At 51.3% G+C, this 14,465-nt stretch overlaps 1 protein-coding gene across 1 annotated transcript; it reads left to right on the top strand.

Annotated features, from left to right (window-relative positions):
- Nucleotides 1–918: 918 nt before the first annotated feature.
- On the top strand, nt 919–11,913 carry Slc35f6 (solute carrier family 35 member F6). Its single transcript, XM_032909043.1, has 6 exons — nt 919–1,074; nt 8,174–8,246; nt 8,909–9,080; nt 9,294–9,506; nt 10,102–10,212; nt 10,706–11,913. Exons 1-6 carry the CDS (start codon nt 998–1,000, stop codon nt 11,176–11,178), a joined length of 1,119 nt encoding a protein of 372 aa, XP_032764934.1. The 5' UTR covers nt 919–997; the 3' UTR covers nt 11,179–11,913.
- The last annotated feature ends 2,552 nt before the right edge of the window (nt 11,914–14,465 follow it).

Genomic DNA, 14,465 nt, shown 5'->3' with positions numbered 1-14,465 from the left:
CTTTCTGCCTTATATAACAAGATCTTATTTCAAATACTAATTAATTAAATGCTGGAAATCCTCTACACACAAACCAAGGTCTGGACTTTCTGTAGGAGTGCTTCTGAACAGTATTTATAGGGGTCCTAGGGAAGTTCAATGCTGGAACTATACAAAAGCCATTGAGTTTCCTCGGAGTCCACACCCCCAAGACGCACACACACACACACACTCACACTCACACCCCACTGCCACTCATAAGCTAACCTTAAATCCTCGGATTTCTCTGGGTTTAGGTTTTCGTTTTAATTATTAGTTTAATTAGTTACTCAGGCTGGTCTCAGACTCCTTAGAGTGGAAACTGGCCCTGAGCTCCTAATCATCCTGCCTTCACTTTTCAAATGCTGGGAATGCACACCCAGTTTGTGCTTTTTAGTTTTAGCTGTTTAACACCCTACTGAAAGCTAGAACTTGATTCTAATGCCCCTTTACTGAAAGATGAGAGCAATTCAACAGGCTGGGATCCCTAGGGACATCTCTCCCAGGCCTCCAGTTCTCTGGAGATCCTGGAGAAAGGAGATTCCCATTCTGTAACTATTACCAAGTAGCCTGTCTCAACCTCTCAAAGCTGTTTACAAAATGCTCTAAGATCGCCTAAACATCTCTACATGACCCCAAGAGCCCATTTTACAAACCAGAAAGCCAAGGGACTGGGAATGTACGCTGCAAAAGTACAAGGCTCGCTCAGCAGCACGAGACACTAGAAGCGCAAAAAGGAAAAGATGAGCAAAGGAAAAGAAACGAAAATCTGGTGGCCTTAGCCTGGGACCTTGCAACACTAGCTGCTCCAGCTCGCCAACCGCAGACCAGTGGCAGCTCCGGGGCGGGGCTAGCGGGCGGGGGCGGGACCAGCGGGGTCATGTGACTCTCGGCCCGGAAGCTCTTGAGTAGAAGACACCACATCCCGGGTGACCCGTGTTGGAATTGCTGGTTTAGGTGGTCTCCGGTGTCCACCACTATGGCCTGGACAAAGTACCAGTTGTTCCTGGCCGGGCTCATGCTGGTCACCGGCTCCATCAACACGCTTTCGGCAAAGTGAGTCTGGGTCAGGCCGGGAGGGACCTGCTGGGCCGGTGGGTGCGGACACCCGGCACCTTGTCTCCCGCCGGTCCCCTACTCTCCAACCCTACCAGCTCTCCACATTACCGAGAGCTTAGTCTCAGTCACGCTGGTGTGGACGAAGGGGTGAGAGGCCGGAAGACAGCGGGCATCTGAACGCCACTTTGATTCGCGATCACTTCTATCTCCTAGCCTCAGTTTCCTCGTCTTTGATCCGAAGGGTTAAATCAGTTTTTCCCGGCGGCGCTCTTGGCGCTGCGGTCACAGACTGAGAGACTTCGTTAGGGGCTGGGGGTCTGCAGAAGAAGCACCGGTGCTCCAGGAGTGGCCGAGCTGAAGGGATAGGCAAGCCAGTAGGAGGTGGCCATGGGGTCGATCATGAGGAAATAAAGGAATTAGACTACAACTTGATGCTTAGTTAGGACTCTAATGTGGCAGAGGTTTGGAGGCAGGAAAGAAAAAGGCCAACTCCAAGAGGCTTGTTGACAGCATCAAATGATGCCCACCTGGACTTTTCCCCTCCATAATCAGGGCACACCACCTGAGGAGTGACTTGTTGAAAGTGGGAGAATTGCAAAGAGACAGAATCAGTGTGGTAAACCCGAAGGTTTCCTCGAGGCTGGGAGCCACTCTGTGGCTCTGCCTATGATGAGAACACCTGGAAAGTGCCATCCAGAGAGGCGGGTGGTACAAACCAGTCTCAAAATGAAGCCACAAGGCTGACTGACTCCCAGGATCAAAGAAAGTGTCTATCTGGGAGAGGGAGTCCTTAACACAAACCAGAATGGTAGCTAGGTCCTTCTGCTCTGGTGTGTGGGAGTAACAGTCTTCAAAGCTGAGAAATCCAACATGGTCTCCTCCGTTGCAGGCCTCTGCTTTACCGTGTCAGTTCTTTGTCAGTTTATCTGCCTCCGCCTCGGGGCAAGGCCTCTCTTCGTCTATTTACCCTCCAAAATCCTCAGTGTGCTGGCAGCATCTGCCCTTTGTCCAGTGTGTGCGTGTGCATGGGCCACACTGCTCCTCTCCAAGTCCAGCCTCAGTCTTACTAGGCCTGGCTAGGAGGAGAGTTGGTGTAGTGGCTCCTGGTAAAAGGCCTTCAGGGCTTCGCTCAAGGTTTCCTGGGCCTCTGTGCATTGAGAAGCTGGCTGTGAGCCTTGTGTAGCCATTTCTTATTTACTTCTCAGGCTTCTTGTGTCTGACAAAGTCTTTCAAAGCTGTGAGGTGTCCAAGAGAGAAGCAGGCATTCATCAGGTGACTGTAAGGCAGCTGCAGTGTGGAGGAGGAGAATTGACCAGGATAAAGTCCCTGTCTCTGAGATATTTAATATCGTGGTGGAAGAGACAGATGTGTACATGTGTACCAGTGACATGGGCCCTCCAGTCCAGTCCCCTGTAGGAGGGCACAATCTATGGAACCCATGCAGTCTTTGGACCTATGCAGTGCATGGGCTTATCTCTGGGTGTCTTGTGATGAAATCCTCATACCAGCCAAGGACTGCTCCTAATGTTCAGAGTGGCTTGTAGCCTGTCCAGGCTGCTGTCCCCAGGAAGAATCCAAATGGTCATCCACTGCTTAGATAAACCAAGCTGACTCAGTCGTTCCTTTGAAAACCTCCTCCAAACCGGTCAGGCAGGAAGCCAAGGGATCCTCAGTCCAGGAAGCCCCACCCTTTGAGGCTGCTGGAGAGTCAGAAGGACTCCCGGTGAGTGCCTTAACCTTTGATCCTGTCCTTAGCCCATCACCTTTTGTGTGGCCTCTCAGGAGCCCCATTCTAAGATGGGGCCCAGAGCTGGACTGTAAACGTGGTTCTAAAGGAAACAATGAGAAAAGATACTCTGGGAGAAGGAAGCAACACGCTCACCAGGAGGCGGGATACTGGTTAAAAATGGCATTGCTGGCCAGTGGTTCCCACTAGGTACAGCCAGGGCAGCCAGGGCAGCCAGTACACAGCACCCAGGCCTACCAAGTTACAGGCCAACTACCTTGGTATCCTTTCCCGTGATCTTGGGGAGGGAAGTAGATGGGTTCATCATCCCTAGATGGGAAACTGAGGCACAGAAAGTCACGTGCAACTCCAACTCAGTTCCCAAGTGATGATTTCAGTCTGAGTCCAAGTGTTCCAACTCTAGAATCCATACTCTAACCACCAGGTAGGGCGGATACCTCACCATTCGTTTCGGAAGACTGGCTGGTTATCTGTTTATCTTTTGAAACAGGGTTTCACTGTGTAGTCCCTAGCTGGCCTTGAACACAGGACCTTCCTGCCTTCACCTCCCAAGTACAGTCGTACGCATACAGTCGTACACCACCAAGCCCATGGGCATTTCATTATTGTTATGAACAGGAGTCATCCAGTCAGATCCCTACAATTTACAAAAGAGGTTGCTCTTTGTGGCTTTGCATACTGATGTCAGGAGGGATTGGTACCCAGGCCTGGACATTAGTCCCATCCCCATCCTAGTCATTAGGACTGTCTCCAAAGTCCTGGCTCTGTGGGCTTCCTATCTCCCCACTGTGTCTAGAATGGGTAATCCTATAGGTGGCATCTTCTACTTCCACCCCCCACCTCCAGGGTACCCTCCTCATGGGACTAGACAGCAAGCCTCTACCCTGGTCGGGGAATCCTGTCAGTCTTCCCACTTGCTCATCTTAAGAGCCTCTGGTGGACCTGGCCAGTGTCTCCTGTGTGAGGAGCTCACTGCTGCCCTCCCCAGAGATTGGCCACCTCTGCAGGGACCACCGGTCAGCTCTCTTCTACCCACTCAGCATGCTTTAGAGGACGACAGAGAGCTATATCACATGCCCATAAAGAGAAAAACCCACACTGCAACCTTGAATAATCCTGCACCCCTCTCTGAGTGTTGGCTAAGCTCCCTGCCTGGGAAGTTTTGCTTCTCCTTTCAGTGGCTGTTTCCTTGTCCCCTCACCAGCCACTTCTGCTGACTGTATTTTTGAGCCAGCATGTCTGCCTGATTCAGTGCTCCTGGCCGGTCCCATTTCAGAGCCTCAGTGTCCAGATGCAGCTAAGGTTCTCACAAGAAGAACCAAAGTCAAACAGACCCTCAAAGCTCCCTCCTAAGCTGCTCCAGAGGCAACCCCCACCTCAGCTTCAGGGGGTTGAAGAACCTACCCAGCCAGGGAGGGCTTATGAACCTGGCTTGCCTCCTCCACCTGTGGGCTGGAGACCCTGTGCGGCATCACCAGGCCCCTGAGAGAAGAAGCTCCCACCGTCCCTTCGGCTTTTGCCTTCAACACCTGCCCTTTGGGTTCTGTGAACGGCTTGGCTTTGTTGCTTCAGTGTGGAGCAGCTTGAGAGAGCCTGTCAGGAGGCCGGTGCAGAGGAATGGAGAGAGCATCAGATTTGTCATGAGAATCTCTGCCCTGTTCCCCCACAATCACCAACAGCACTGGAGGGTTCCCCAACCATGTACCCTCTCATGGGGAAATCACAGCCCTTCTGAGACCCCTGTGGGAAGAAGCTGTCTCACTACTTGGACAACCTGTGGGTTCAGGAGGAAGTGGCACCAATTGTGCAGGAATCAGCAGTGACTGGACATTTCAGACACTAATTCAGTGTCTGTCACCCCTGGGTGCACCGCTAGAATGCTGAGCTTTGAGTGTGAGCAAGGGAAGTCTCCTGCAAGTGACTCACCGCCCAGCAGAGTTAGCCACCCCACAGCCTGCCTGCTGACACTCAGGGAACCCTGAGGGAAGCTGGCCTCTGCCAGCTGAGGGAATCCTCCCCCCCAAGGTTTCACATGAAGGTGTCTAGAGGAAATGGAGGCCCACCTGCAGGGCTGCCTCTCTCCTCACCTCAGGAGGAACAGTCTAGAGTAAGTTGGGTGAAGGCACAGAAACTGGACGTTAGCATCTCCAATTCCAGCCCTAGCTACTAGCCCAGTTGTATACTGTGAGTCCTGTGGCCCATCTTGGACCCTAGACATCTCCATCTGTCGAGTAAGGGTTTTTGCAGGGTGAGAGCTAAGTTTCTTTTGCTTCCACATGTCATGGCTGTGAAACTTCGGAGACACCATGCAGAACCCCTTTAGCCTCATCTGTCTCGGGTAGCAGTGGGTCACTGCGTGCGTTGTGTTTTGTAAAGAAGAAAAAGCTGTGGATGTGTTTGATAGAAGCATGGTATGGTGAGGTAGGAGGGGTGCCTTGGCTTCCCTTCCCCTGAAGTACCAGCCATACCATGGATATAGTGTAGAACAGAATTTATTTAGGGCATGGGGAAGGGAGTTGGGAAGGGAGGAAAGAGTGGGGGAAGGAGGAGAGAGAGATAGAAAGGGGTTGGAGAGAAAAGAGTCAGAATAAGAGAAGAAGGCTAGGAGAAGGCAAACAGCCCCCCCCCTTTAAATTTATTTATTTATTATATATAAGTACACTGTAATGTCTTCAGATACACCAAAAGAGGGCATCAGATCTCATTACAGATGGTTGTGAGCCACCTTGTGGTTGCTGGGAATTGAACTCAGGTCCTCTGGAAGAGCAGTCAGTGCTCTAACCACTGAGCAATCACTCCAGCCCCCAACCCTTTTTATAGTAAGCCAGGCCTGCGTGGCTGTTGCCAGCTAACTGTGGGGTGGAGCCTAGAAGGAAAGCCAACAGCTCCCCCAGGAACTTGTAAGCCGAAGCCCAGGGAGACCACACTGACCCCACCCAGGGCAAGGTGGTTCTGATGCCTGGGGAATGGGAAGGGGAAAGGACTTGAAAGGGTGTGTACTGAACCCCCGGAGGCCTGGCTTTTAGGGCTCGTGTTATCTACTAGTTTGACACCTGTCAGTGTTGGCCTGGGAATCTCTGGAACCCAGGTGTGTGTGACAGACACCGACCTCTGTGTGTTCTCTGTGTTTCCGATAGCTGCATCAGGGCTTGACCACAGGTGTGCACGTTGTCAGCTGGGAAAACCCAAACTTCCCTCTGCATCCTGAGCCTGAGTCGTCCTCTGAAAGTGACAGTCCTTATAAGGCTTAATTACACCACCTGTGCAGTGTGCTCTACACAGGCCTGGCACAGGCAGGGCTCAAAGAGTAACCTGTTAAAAAACATGTTTGTGGTGGTGCGTGCCTTTGATTCCAGCAGAGGCAAGTGGATTTGTGTGAGTTTGGGACCAGCCTGGACCTCATTGTGAGTTTTTAGCCAGCCAGGGCTACCTATTGAGACCCTGTCTCATAGGAGAAAATAAAAAGTCTTTTAGGCTAAAGAGTTGTTGAGGAAGCAGGGCCAGGCATCAAAGAGCTATCTGACTTTAAGGGGCATAGCTGTCATCCTCAGACACTTTGAGGATGGTTTTGGGACCTTGTCTGTGAAACATGCATTGTGAGCCAAGACCCCTACTCTTGTCTCCTCCCAGGCCTGAAGACACGCACTGTGTTGGTAGCTGACACCTAGTCCCTTGGTTGGATAGGTTCTTCGATACAAAGAGATCCCATTTCTCTAGTCGGAAGCCAGCCAAGCAATACCTGTCCAGACAAACCAGGCCTACCTTGTAGAGAACGCCTAACCGCTCTTAAAGAGAAAGTTTCAACTGGGCAGCCGGCCAGCTAACTTCCCACAAGGCAGGCCCATACTGTTTCTGTTGCATCATCAGAGGCCACCTCAGACCTGTGGGAAATAAATCTCATGGACACTGGGCCTGGAGCCAAAGCATCTATCACATTCACAAGCTACGGTCTGGAAGGCTCAGTCAGTCACTCAAAACATCGGGCTGTGCAGGGAGCAGCGGGTGGAGAGTGCGGAAGGGCCTCTGCTAAACTGATTCAGACCTCAGCGAGTATGGGACCAGAATGAGCATTAGACAGGAGCTGCACAAGCAGCCCAGGGTGCTTCTGGGTAATAGCCACACTGCTAGATGCAGGTCTAGAAGGTCTTAAGTGTTAGTCTGTGATCTAAAAGTATAGCACCAGGAGGAGGAAATGACTTCCATTTTGTGCTCAGGTGGCAACAATTCAGAATGATGGGTATAGCTGCCTGAAGGGTTCTGGGCTAGATTGGGACCAGTCCCACCACTGGTCTCTGTCTGTGGTGGTTCTCATTGTCACGTTACGCTGTAACAAGTATCACATGTATTAGGTATTAGCAAGGTGTTCAAGGCTGTGAAGGATTTAATGATCTCCTGGGCCAGAGTAACCCTCTAGACCAGAGGCTTGACTGGTTGGTTGGATGGATGATAAGTGGGCTGGCTAGTTGGTTGGATGGATGGTAAGTTAGTTGGTTGGCTGGTTGGCTGGCTGGCTGGCTGGCTGGCTGGTGGCTGGCTGGCTGGCTGGCTGGCTGGCTGGCTGGCTGGCTGGCTGGCTGGCTGGCTGGTTGGTGGCAGGTCTCTACATATAGTCCAAGCTAGCCTCAAACTCACTGTGTAGCTCAGACTGATCTTGAGCTCACATCAGGCTTGGCCTCTTTAATGCTAAGCTTACAGATGTGTGGCCTCCTGCCCAAATGACCAAAGACTCTTGGTACTTTTTGTGTGCTGTTCCCTTTAACAATCCAAAGATTTCAAAAGGCACCAAACAAGTTACAATAAAGTTATCAGATATCTGAGAGCAACTTTGCTGCCAATCTTGGTCCGTTCCTATAATCCCAGCACTCAGGAACCTGAGGCAGGAGGATTTCAAGTTCAAGTCTAGATTATATAGTGAGACCTTGTCTCAGGAAAAAAAGAGAAAAGGGAGGAGGAATCTCGTTTACCATGAGTGTGTGTAATACACTAAATTTTAAGTGGTGGTTTAGTCTTATTTTTGAGGAGTAATGAACAATGAACGTAACATGTTTCATATAAACAACACTGGTGTAATATCTGATTTCTTTTTTTTTTTTTTTTTTTTTTTTTGGTTCTTTTTTTTCGGAGCTGGGGACCGAACCCAGGGCTTTGCGCTTCCTAGGCAAGCGCTCTACCACTGAGCTAAATCCCCAACCCCGTAATATCTGATTTCTAAGTTGATGAAGTATGTCTTAAAACTCCTGACCATGGAGACAGGCTCCTCTGAAGAGCAGTGTCATCTGGGACTGACTGAGTCCAGCCAGGTGGACAGTTGATCATGGCACCAGTCTGACCTTCCCTCTGTTGCTGCAGATGGGCGGACAACTTCAAAGCTGAGGGCTGTGGAGGAAGCCAGGAGCACAGCTTCCAGCATCCCTTCGTCCAGGTACCAGTGTAATGCTCCTGCCCATCCCCCAGGCTTTATCCAGGCACCCCTGCAGCTGGTCTCTTTCCCAGTCTAAGCCACCCTAGTTCCCCAAAAGCTATGCACCTCTCTGCTCTCCCAGAATAGAGTCAAGAGTTCTGAGAGCACTCCTGGAAGGGCCTAGTTGTCTCTGGGAGGTCTGCATGAGTCCTGCTGAGCGCTCACACTCTCACTGTGTGGACACGTGGAAACACTAACTCCAGTGAGAAGAGTGTCTATGCATCTCCCTTGAGCACAGAGCTTCACAGGCATGGGCACATGAAAGATCCCCATTTCTGGACTGAGAGTTGGAAGTTATTCCCCAGTGTGGCCATCGAGCCTTCCGTGAGCCTTTGAACCGTCTGAGTCTGTTCTATATCTGGATTGGAAAACGCCCTCCTGACAGGCTGATTTTTACACTGTGCCGCACGCACTCCATAGGGTGTCCAATCAGATGTTCTGGGGCCCCTGTGACAGGCCTAGCGGCCTGGCTGCACCCACAGCTGCTCCACCTTTGTCTGTTTGACGTTTTGGAGTTCTAGGTTAGCTCTTGCCTAAAGTGCAGTTACGTTAGAACAAAACACAATACTACTGAAGGTGACCCCAAGAGCCTCAGTGCAGATTCCTGTGTCCCGTTCCTGCAGGCAGTGGGCATGTTCCTGGGAGAGTTCTCGTGCCTTGCTGCCTTCTACCTGCTCAAATGCCGAGCCAGAAGGCACTCAGACTCCAGCGTAGAGCCCCGGCAGCCCTTCAACGCCCTACTTTTCCTGCCCCCAGCCCTATGTGACATGACTGGGACTAGCATCATGTATGTGGGTAAGTAAGTAAGCTGGCCAGCGAGGCCATGCTTAAGGGACTCCCTGTGAGTCAACATCACCCGAGACACCCTATGGCTCCCGCACAGAATTCATTTGTGCCTCTCCAAGACTTAGTAAGGGCAAGCTCATCTTGTTCCTACTCCCCGGGGACGTCTTGGTGGCAGCCAGCCTCTGCCCTTAACAGCTAATAATCAAGTCTGTCCTTTGCTAGCCCTGAACATGACCAGTGCCTCAAGCTTCCAGATGCTGCGGGGTGCAGTGATCATCTTCACAGGCCTGCTCTCAGTGGCCTTCCTGGACCGGAGGCTGGTACCAAGCCAGTGGCTGGGCATCCTGATCACTATCGCGGGACTGGTGGTCGTTGGCCTGGCTGACCTCCTGAGCAAGCATGACAGTCAACACAAGCTCAGTGAAGTAATCACAGGTGAGGCAACTGCTCCTCCTGTCCCCTCCCCTCTGGAAGCCTACAGAAAGTTAACCCATAGATTCACCCAGGCCCTGACGTCCGTGTGTCCTGGGTTGGGTCATATACCTGCTCTTGATGAGTAGAAGTGTAAGGGAGACCAGAAGAATGTGACTGGACCAAGGAAGAGAGAAGACAAGCAGCATGAGGAGGCTGTCTAGTCCTGTGGAACAGAAGGGCCAATCACTGACACATGCCCAAGCTTTTCTCATCACAGTAACCCAGACCCAGCAGGAACCACTGTAGCACACTGTACCCTGAAGTGACCTCCTGAGCCCGTCAGATTCACAGATGAACCTGACGTGTCTTGTCTTAAGCCTGCTGCTCCCTGAAGGACCTACCTACCACAGGTGCAGTCTCAGGCCAAGGCAGGTCTCTGGACCTTCTGGAAGCCTAGGCCTGCTTGCTGTCCTACCCTCAAGGCCAGGAAGTCAGGACCCATGCTCAACCCTGAAAAACCAGGAAGCTGACTTGCTGTTTTGTCCCTGGACTCTCCCATCACTACCCCCAACCCTAGTTCCAGGTGCCCTGCTTGACTGGAGCCTCTTTTCCTCAGGTGACTTGTTGATCATCATGGCCCAGATCATCATTGCCATCCAGATGGTGCTAGAGGAGAAGTTTGTCTACAAACACAACATCCACCCACTCCAGGCAGTGGGCATCGAGGGTGCGTGTGGGCACAGGCCTGGGAGCAGTGGCTGGAGGGAAGGGTCTACTGGGGCAGTGTGTGCTGTGACACATAAAAGTGGGCTGGTAACTTGATAGAATGGGCCTCCATTCCCCAGAGGGGCACGGGCCAGGTGAGAGGGACAGAAGGAAAATGAGCAAGACATACACCTCTTCTAGAGGGACTGACAGCCAGGAAGGGGCCAGACAGTGCATCTGAGCTTGGACCAGTTATACTCAGGTACCTCATTGCTGGGCAGTTCTGAGTCTCTCGGAGCCACAGCTCCAACAAGCAGGGGGAAGGAAGAGGGGCTTCCTGACAGGGTGAGTTTGGAAACCAGTGAGTTGCAATATCGGGTTGACACTGGGCAGAGGGACAGACCCCAGGAGTGGACAACAGGAACCTAATGGTGGTTCAGAGTGAGAGCACCTGTGGCCCGTGCTGGGAGCCCAGGCAGGGTGGCGAATGTGATGTCCATGTTTGCCTCCCCCAGGCTTCTTCGGCTTTGTGATCCTCTCCCTGCTGCTGGTGCCCATGTACTACATCCCCACTGCCTCCTTTAGTGGAAACCCTCGTGGGGTGCTGGAAGACGCTCTGGATGCCTTCTGCCAGGTGGGCCGGCAGCCCCTGATCGCCCTGGCTCTGCTGGGTAACATCAGCAGCATTGCCTTCTTCAACTTTTCGGGGATCAGTGTCACCAAGGAACTGAGCGCCACCACCCGCATGGTGCTAGACACCCTGCGCACCGTGGTCATCTGGGCCTTCACCCTCGCACTGGGCTGGGAGGTCTTCCATCCACTGCAGATCCTTGGTTTCCTCATCCTCCTTATGGGCACCGCCTTGTACAACGGGCTGCACCGACCACTGCTAGCCTGCCTGTCCAGACGCTGGCGACACCCTACCCAGGAGGGAGAGCAAGAGAGACTGCTGGGTGACAGCCGGACTCCCATAAATGAGGCCAGCTGAGCTGCAGTGGGATCTCTACTGCCACCAGATGGTTGAGGCCATGCAGACCGGTGGGCTGTGAGTGCCCTGTCCCAAGGCCTCACCCCACCCATCCCTACTGACCCCACTGCACAGTTGCTGCCGGAGAGGATGGGAGGACACCAGGTCCTGCTTTATTCCTGAGGCCTGAAATATTGGGACCCAGCCCCCACAGGCTCAGCTATGGCAACCACCCTCAGCCTCCCAGTTCTGCTGCACTAGAACAAAATTGCGAACTTGAATGGCAAGAAATTACAACCCTAGTATTTCTGTTACACACTAACTTGTGGTAGAATATCTAGCTTCTGAACCGTAAGCTACAGAGAAGTCAGCGAACAGGTTCAAACCAGAACTAAGAGACTATTCTGCAAAGCCTGTCTAAAAACCTGGTTTCTGGCTCAGCTGCAGGCTCTGTGCATGCCCAGGTCTGTGCTTTGCAGCACAGGTGTACATAAAGTGTCCTTGGTGCCTTGCAGCCCCAGCATCCTGCGGGCCTCTGATTGTCACTGGTATGAGAAAAGAGTAGCACACCAGTACTCCTCCTCCCCATGGTGGGCTCTTTGATATTTTTATTTTGGTTTGGCTTGGGGTTTTTGCCATTACATGGCCCTGGCTATCCTGAAACTCATGATGTAGACCAGGCTAACCTCAAACTCACAGAGATTCACCTACTACTTCCTCAGTGCGGATTAAAGGTGTACATCATCATGCCCAACACCTCCTTGATGTTTTGATGTTCTGTTCTTCAGACCCCAAGGCCTCTCTGCCTGGGGCATTCCTGGCAGCCCTTGGAAATCACTTCACAAACTTGTTTTGTTTTCTTTTGTTTTATTTGAAACAAAAATCTTATTGTGTAGCACCAGCATTCAACTTCCTATGTGGCCCTAGGCTGGCCTCACACTCAGCCTTCCTGCCTCACCCTCCCAAGTGCTGAGAGACTGGAATGCCAAGCACTGCCCAGAAAAGCTTCCATTTTAAACTAAGGAGACCAAAGCCTGTTGGCAAGAGGGATCTGTGCTTACTGCCAGCTTGGGCCAAAGACCTGAGAGGCCTCTATATCCGCAGCTCCATGACTGTTAGAGAGACTTAGAGCCAGTGTGGCCCCACTCCCAGTAATCCAGACCCGTAGTGTCCACAGGATGACATACTTACCAGGGGTCTTCCTTAGTGGGTAAGCTGGCATCCCCAGCACTGGGTTAAAGGCTTCATCCTCACTCCCTCTCATGATATCTGCAAAGGGAAAAGCCAAGGCACTCCCAGGAGGCAAAGTGAGGCACGCACAGAACCAGTGTCCCAACCAGCCACGTGTGGCCCACTGCTATACAGGTCTCTGTGGGCCTTTGGGGTGGCTTTCTATGACTGGGCTAAAAAACCTAATATTGTTACCCTGCAGATGCTCTCACTCTCGATAGAAGAAAGGAGTAGGAAGGAGCCCTGGGGCCCTGGCCGCCCTTAATTACTTACAGCCTTGCCTGTGGGGATGTCTTTTTTTTGTTGTTGTTGTTTTGTTTTGTTTTGTTTTGTTTTGTTTTGTTTTGTTTTGTTTTGGTTCCACGTGGAGAGGTTTAATGAGAGCAGCGGAGAGGAGAAGAAAGGAGGCTGGCCATGGGCACGTGGAGGGAAGAGGGGGAATGGGGAGAGAAGGGACAGGGACAAAGAGGGCGCCAGAGGAGGAAGAGCAAGAAAGAGCAAGAGCCTGTGGGGATGTCTTAAGTGGGGACGTCCTAAGTGGCAGTTCAATAGTAAACACTAACAGCTTTCTTTGTGAGGGGAAGGGGCCTTGATTAGCAAAGCCCTTGCATTTGACTCCAACAGATTCTAATGGTGTGTCAAGGAAGGAACTCTTCCGTTCTGTTAGCCCGGAGTCCTAGAGCCCCAACCTTCTCTGGACTACAGTCTGTCACAGGGAGAAGTAAATGGGAATTCTGTGCCTGTTTACTCAAGGTGACAGAAAGTGGCAGCTGTCTTGTACAAAAATAAAAACCAGGGCCCTACAATGTTGTTTTGGAGTTTATTTTTAAAGAAGAAATGAAAAATTGTCAACATTAGACATTTTTTAATGAAAGAAAACAGGCCTAAAAGTATCATCTAGAAAAAATGTTGAGTGTCAAAAGTACAAATGTCATTTACTCCTTACAGTGAAGACCCTATAGCTACAGGTAAAAGCACTTGCCTCGAAAGCCTAAAGGCCTGAGTTCAACCCCCCAGAACCCTCAGTGGGAGGAGCAAACTGAGTCCTGAATTTGTCCTCTGACCTTCACATGCATTCTGTGGCACACATCCACCCACATTCACATATATATCATACACGTGTGGTAGTAACAATTCAAAAAAATCCTGAAAGGCACTACACTGGCCCAAAATGGAAAGCCCCCCCCGGGGGGGAGAGCACAACCTATTACAAACAATGCCAGATGCCCTGGTTCCTTGCCCATCCCATCTGCCACAGATGGAGAGACCAGAGTTGGTAGACAGACTCGCCCATGGGCTGCCCTACTTGTGCTAAACAAGCATGTGTCACCACATCCACCTTCCTACATCTCTCAAAACCCAAGATCAGCAGGAGACTGAAATCTTAGAAGTCTGGGTTACCATTCTTTAATACTTTTTGTGGAGAGAGGTTGAGATTGGGTTTCTCTATGTAACAGTCCTGGCTGTCCTGGAACCTCGGACTCGATGTGTAGACCAGCCTAGCCTCCAACTCACAGATCTTCCTGCCTCCACTGCTAGAATAATGGGATTAAAGCTGTGAGCCACCGCCACCCAGCTTGAACATTGAACACTCTTTTAGAAATAGGGAAACTGAGTTCTGGGGCAGTGCCACTATGGCTCTCCAGCTCTTGCTTTTTTTTTTTTTTTTTCCCGGGGCTGGGGACCCAACCCAGGACCTTGTGCTTCCCTAGGCAAGCGCTCTACCACTGAGCCAAATCCCCAACCCCGGCTCTCCAGCTCTTAATCCTGTCATTGCTTATGGGAATGGCCTAGTGGCAGCTCAGTAGTAAACAAAACACTAACATCCTTAGTGTTTGGGGTTTGGGAGCAGTGACCCATAGAAGCTCATGATTTACTCTTGAAATCTTAATCAAGAGTGTGAGTGTAGCATTGAGCTCCGTTCTGTAATGCTGCTATCTATGACTTCTATGGAGTAACTGTGTTCTTTGCCACAAAAAAACCAATAACCCAGAAATGAGGACACATGGGTTTTTGCAGTCTAACCTGTCCCTTGCTCCCTACAAGTTCACCCACCTACTGTGCTTGAGAAAGGCTTC

The sequence above is a fragment of the Rattus rattus genome, chromosome 7 (assembly GCF_011064425.1).
Source record: "Rattus rattus isolate New Zealand chromosome 7, Rrattus_CSIRO_v1, whole genome shotgun sequence".
Classification (NCBI taxonomy): Eukaryota; Metazoa; Chordata; class Mammalia; order Rodentia; family Muridae; genus Rattus; species Rattus rattus.
The sequence above is the reverse complement of the archived record's forward strand: the minus strand, read 5'-3'. Positions and strand labels throughout refer to the sequence as shown.

Coding starts and splice junctions, on each gene's coding strand:
- Slc35f6 (XM_032909043.1), top strand. CDS start 998: ATGGCCTGGACAAAGTACCAGTTGTTCCTGGCCGGGCTCATGCTGGTC. Junction 8,247..8,908: donor TCCAGCATCCCTTCGTCCAG/GTACCAGTGTAA, acceptor CCGTTCCTGCAG/GCAGTGGGCATGTTCCTGGG. Junction 9,507..10,101: donor GCTCAGTGAAGTAATCACAG/GTGAGGCAACTG, acceptor TCTTTTCCTCAG/GTGACTTGTTGATCATCATG.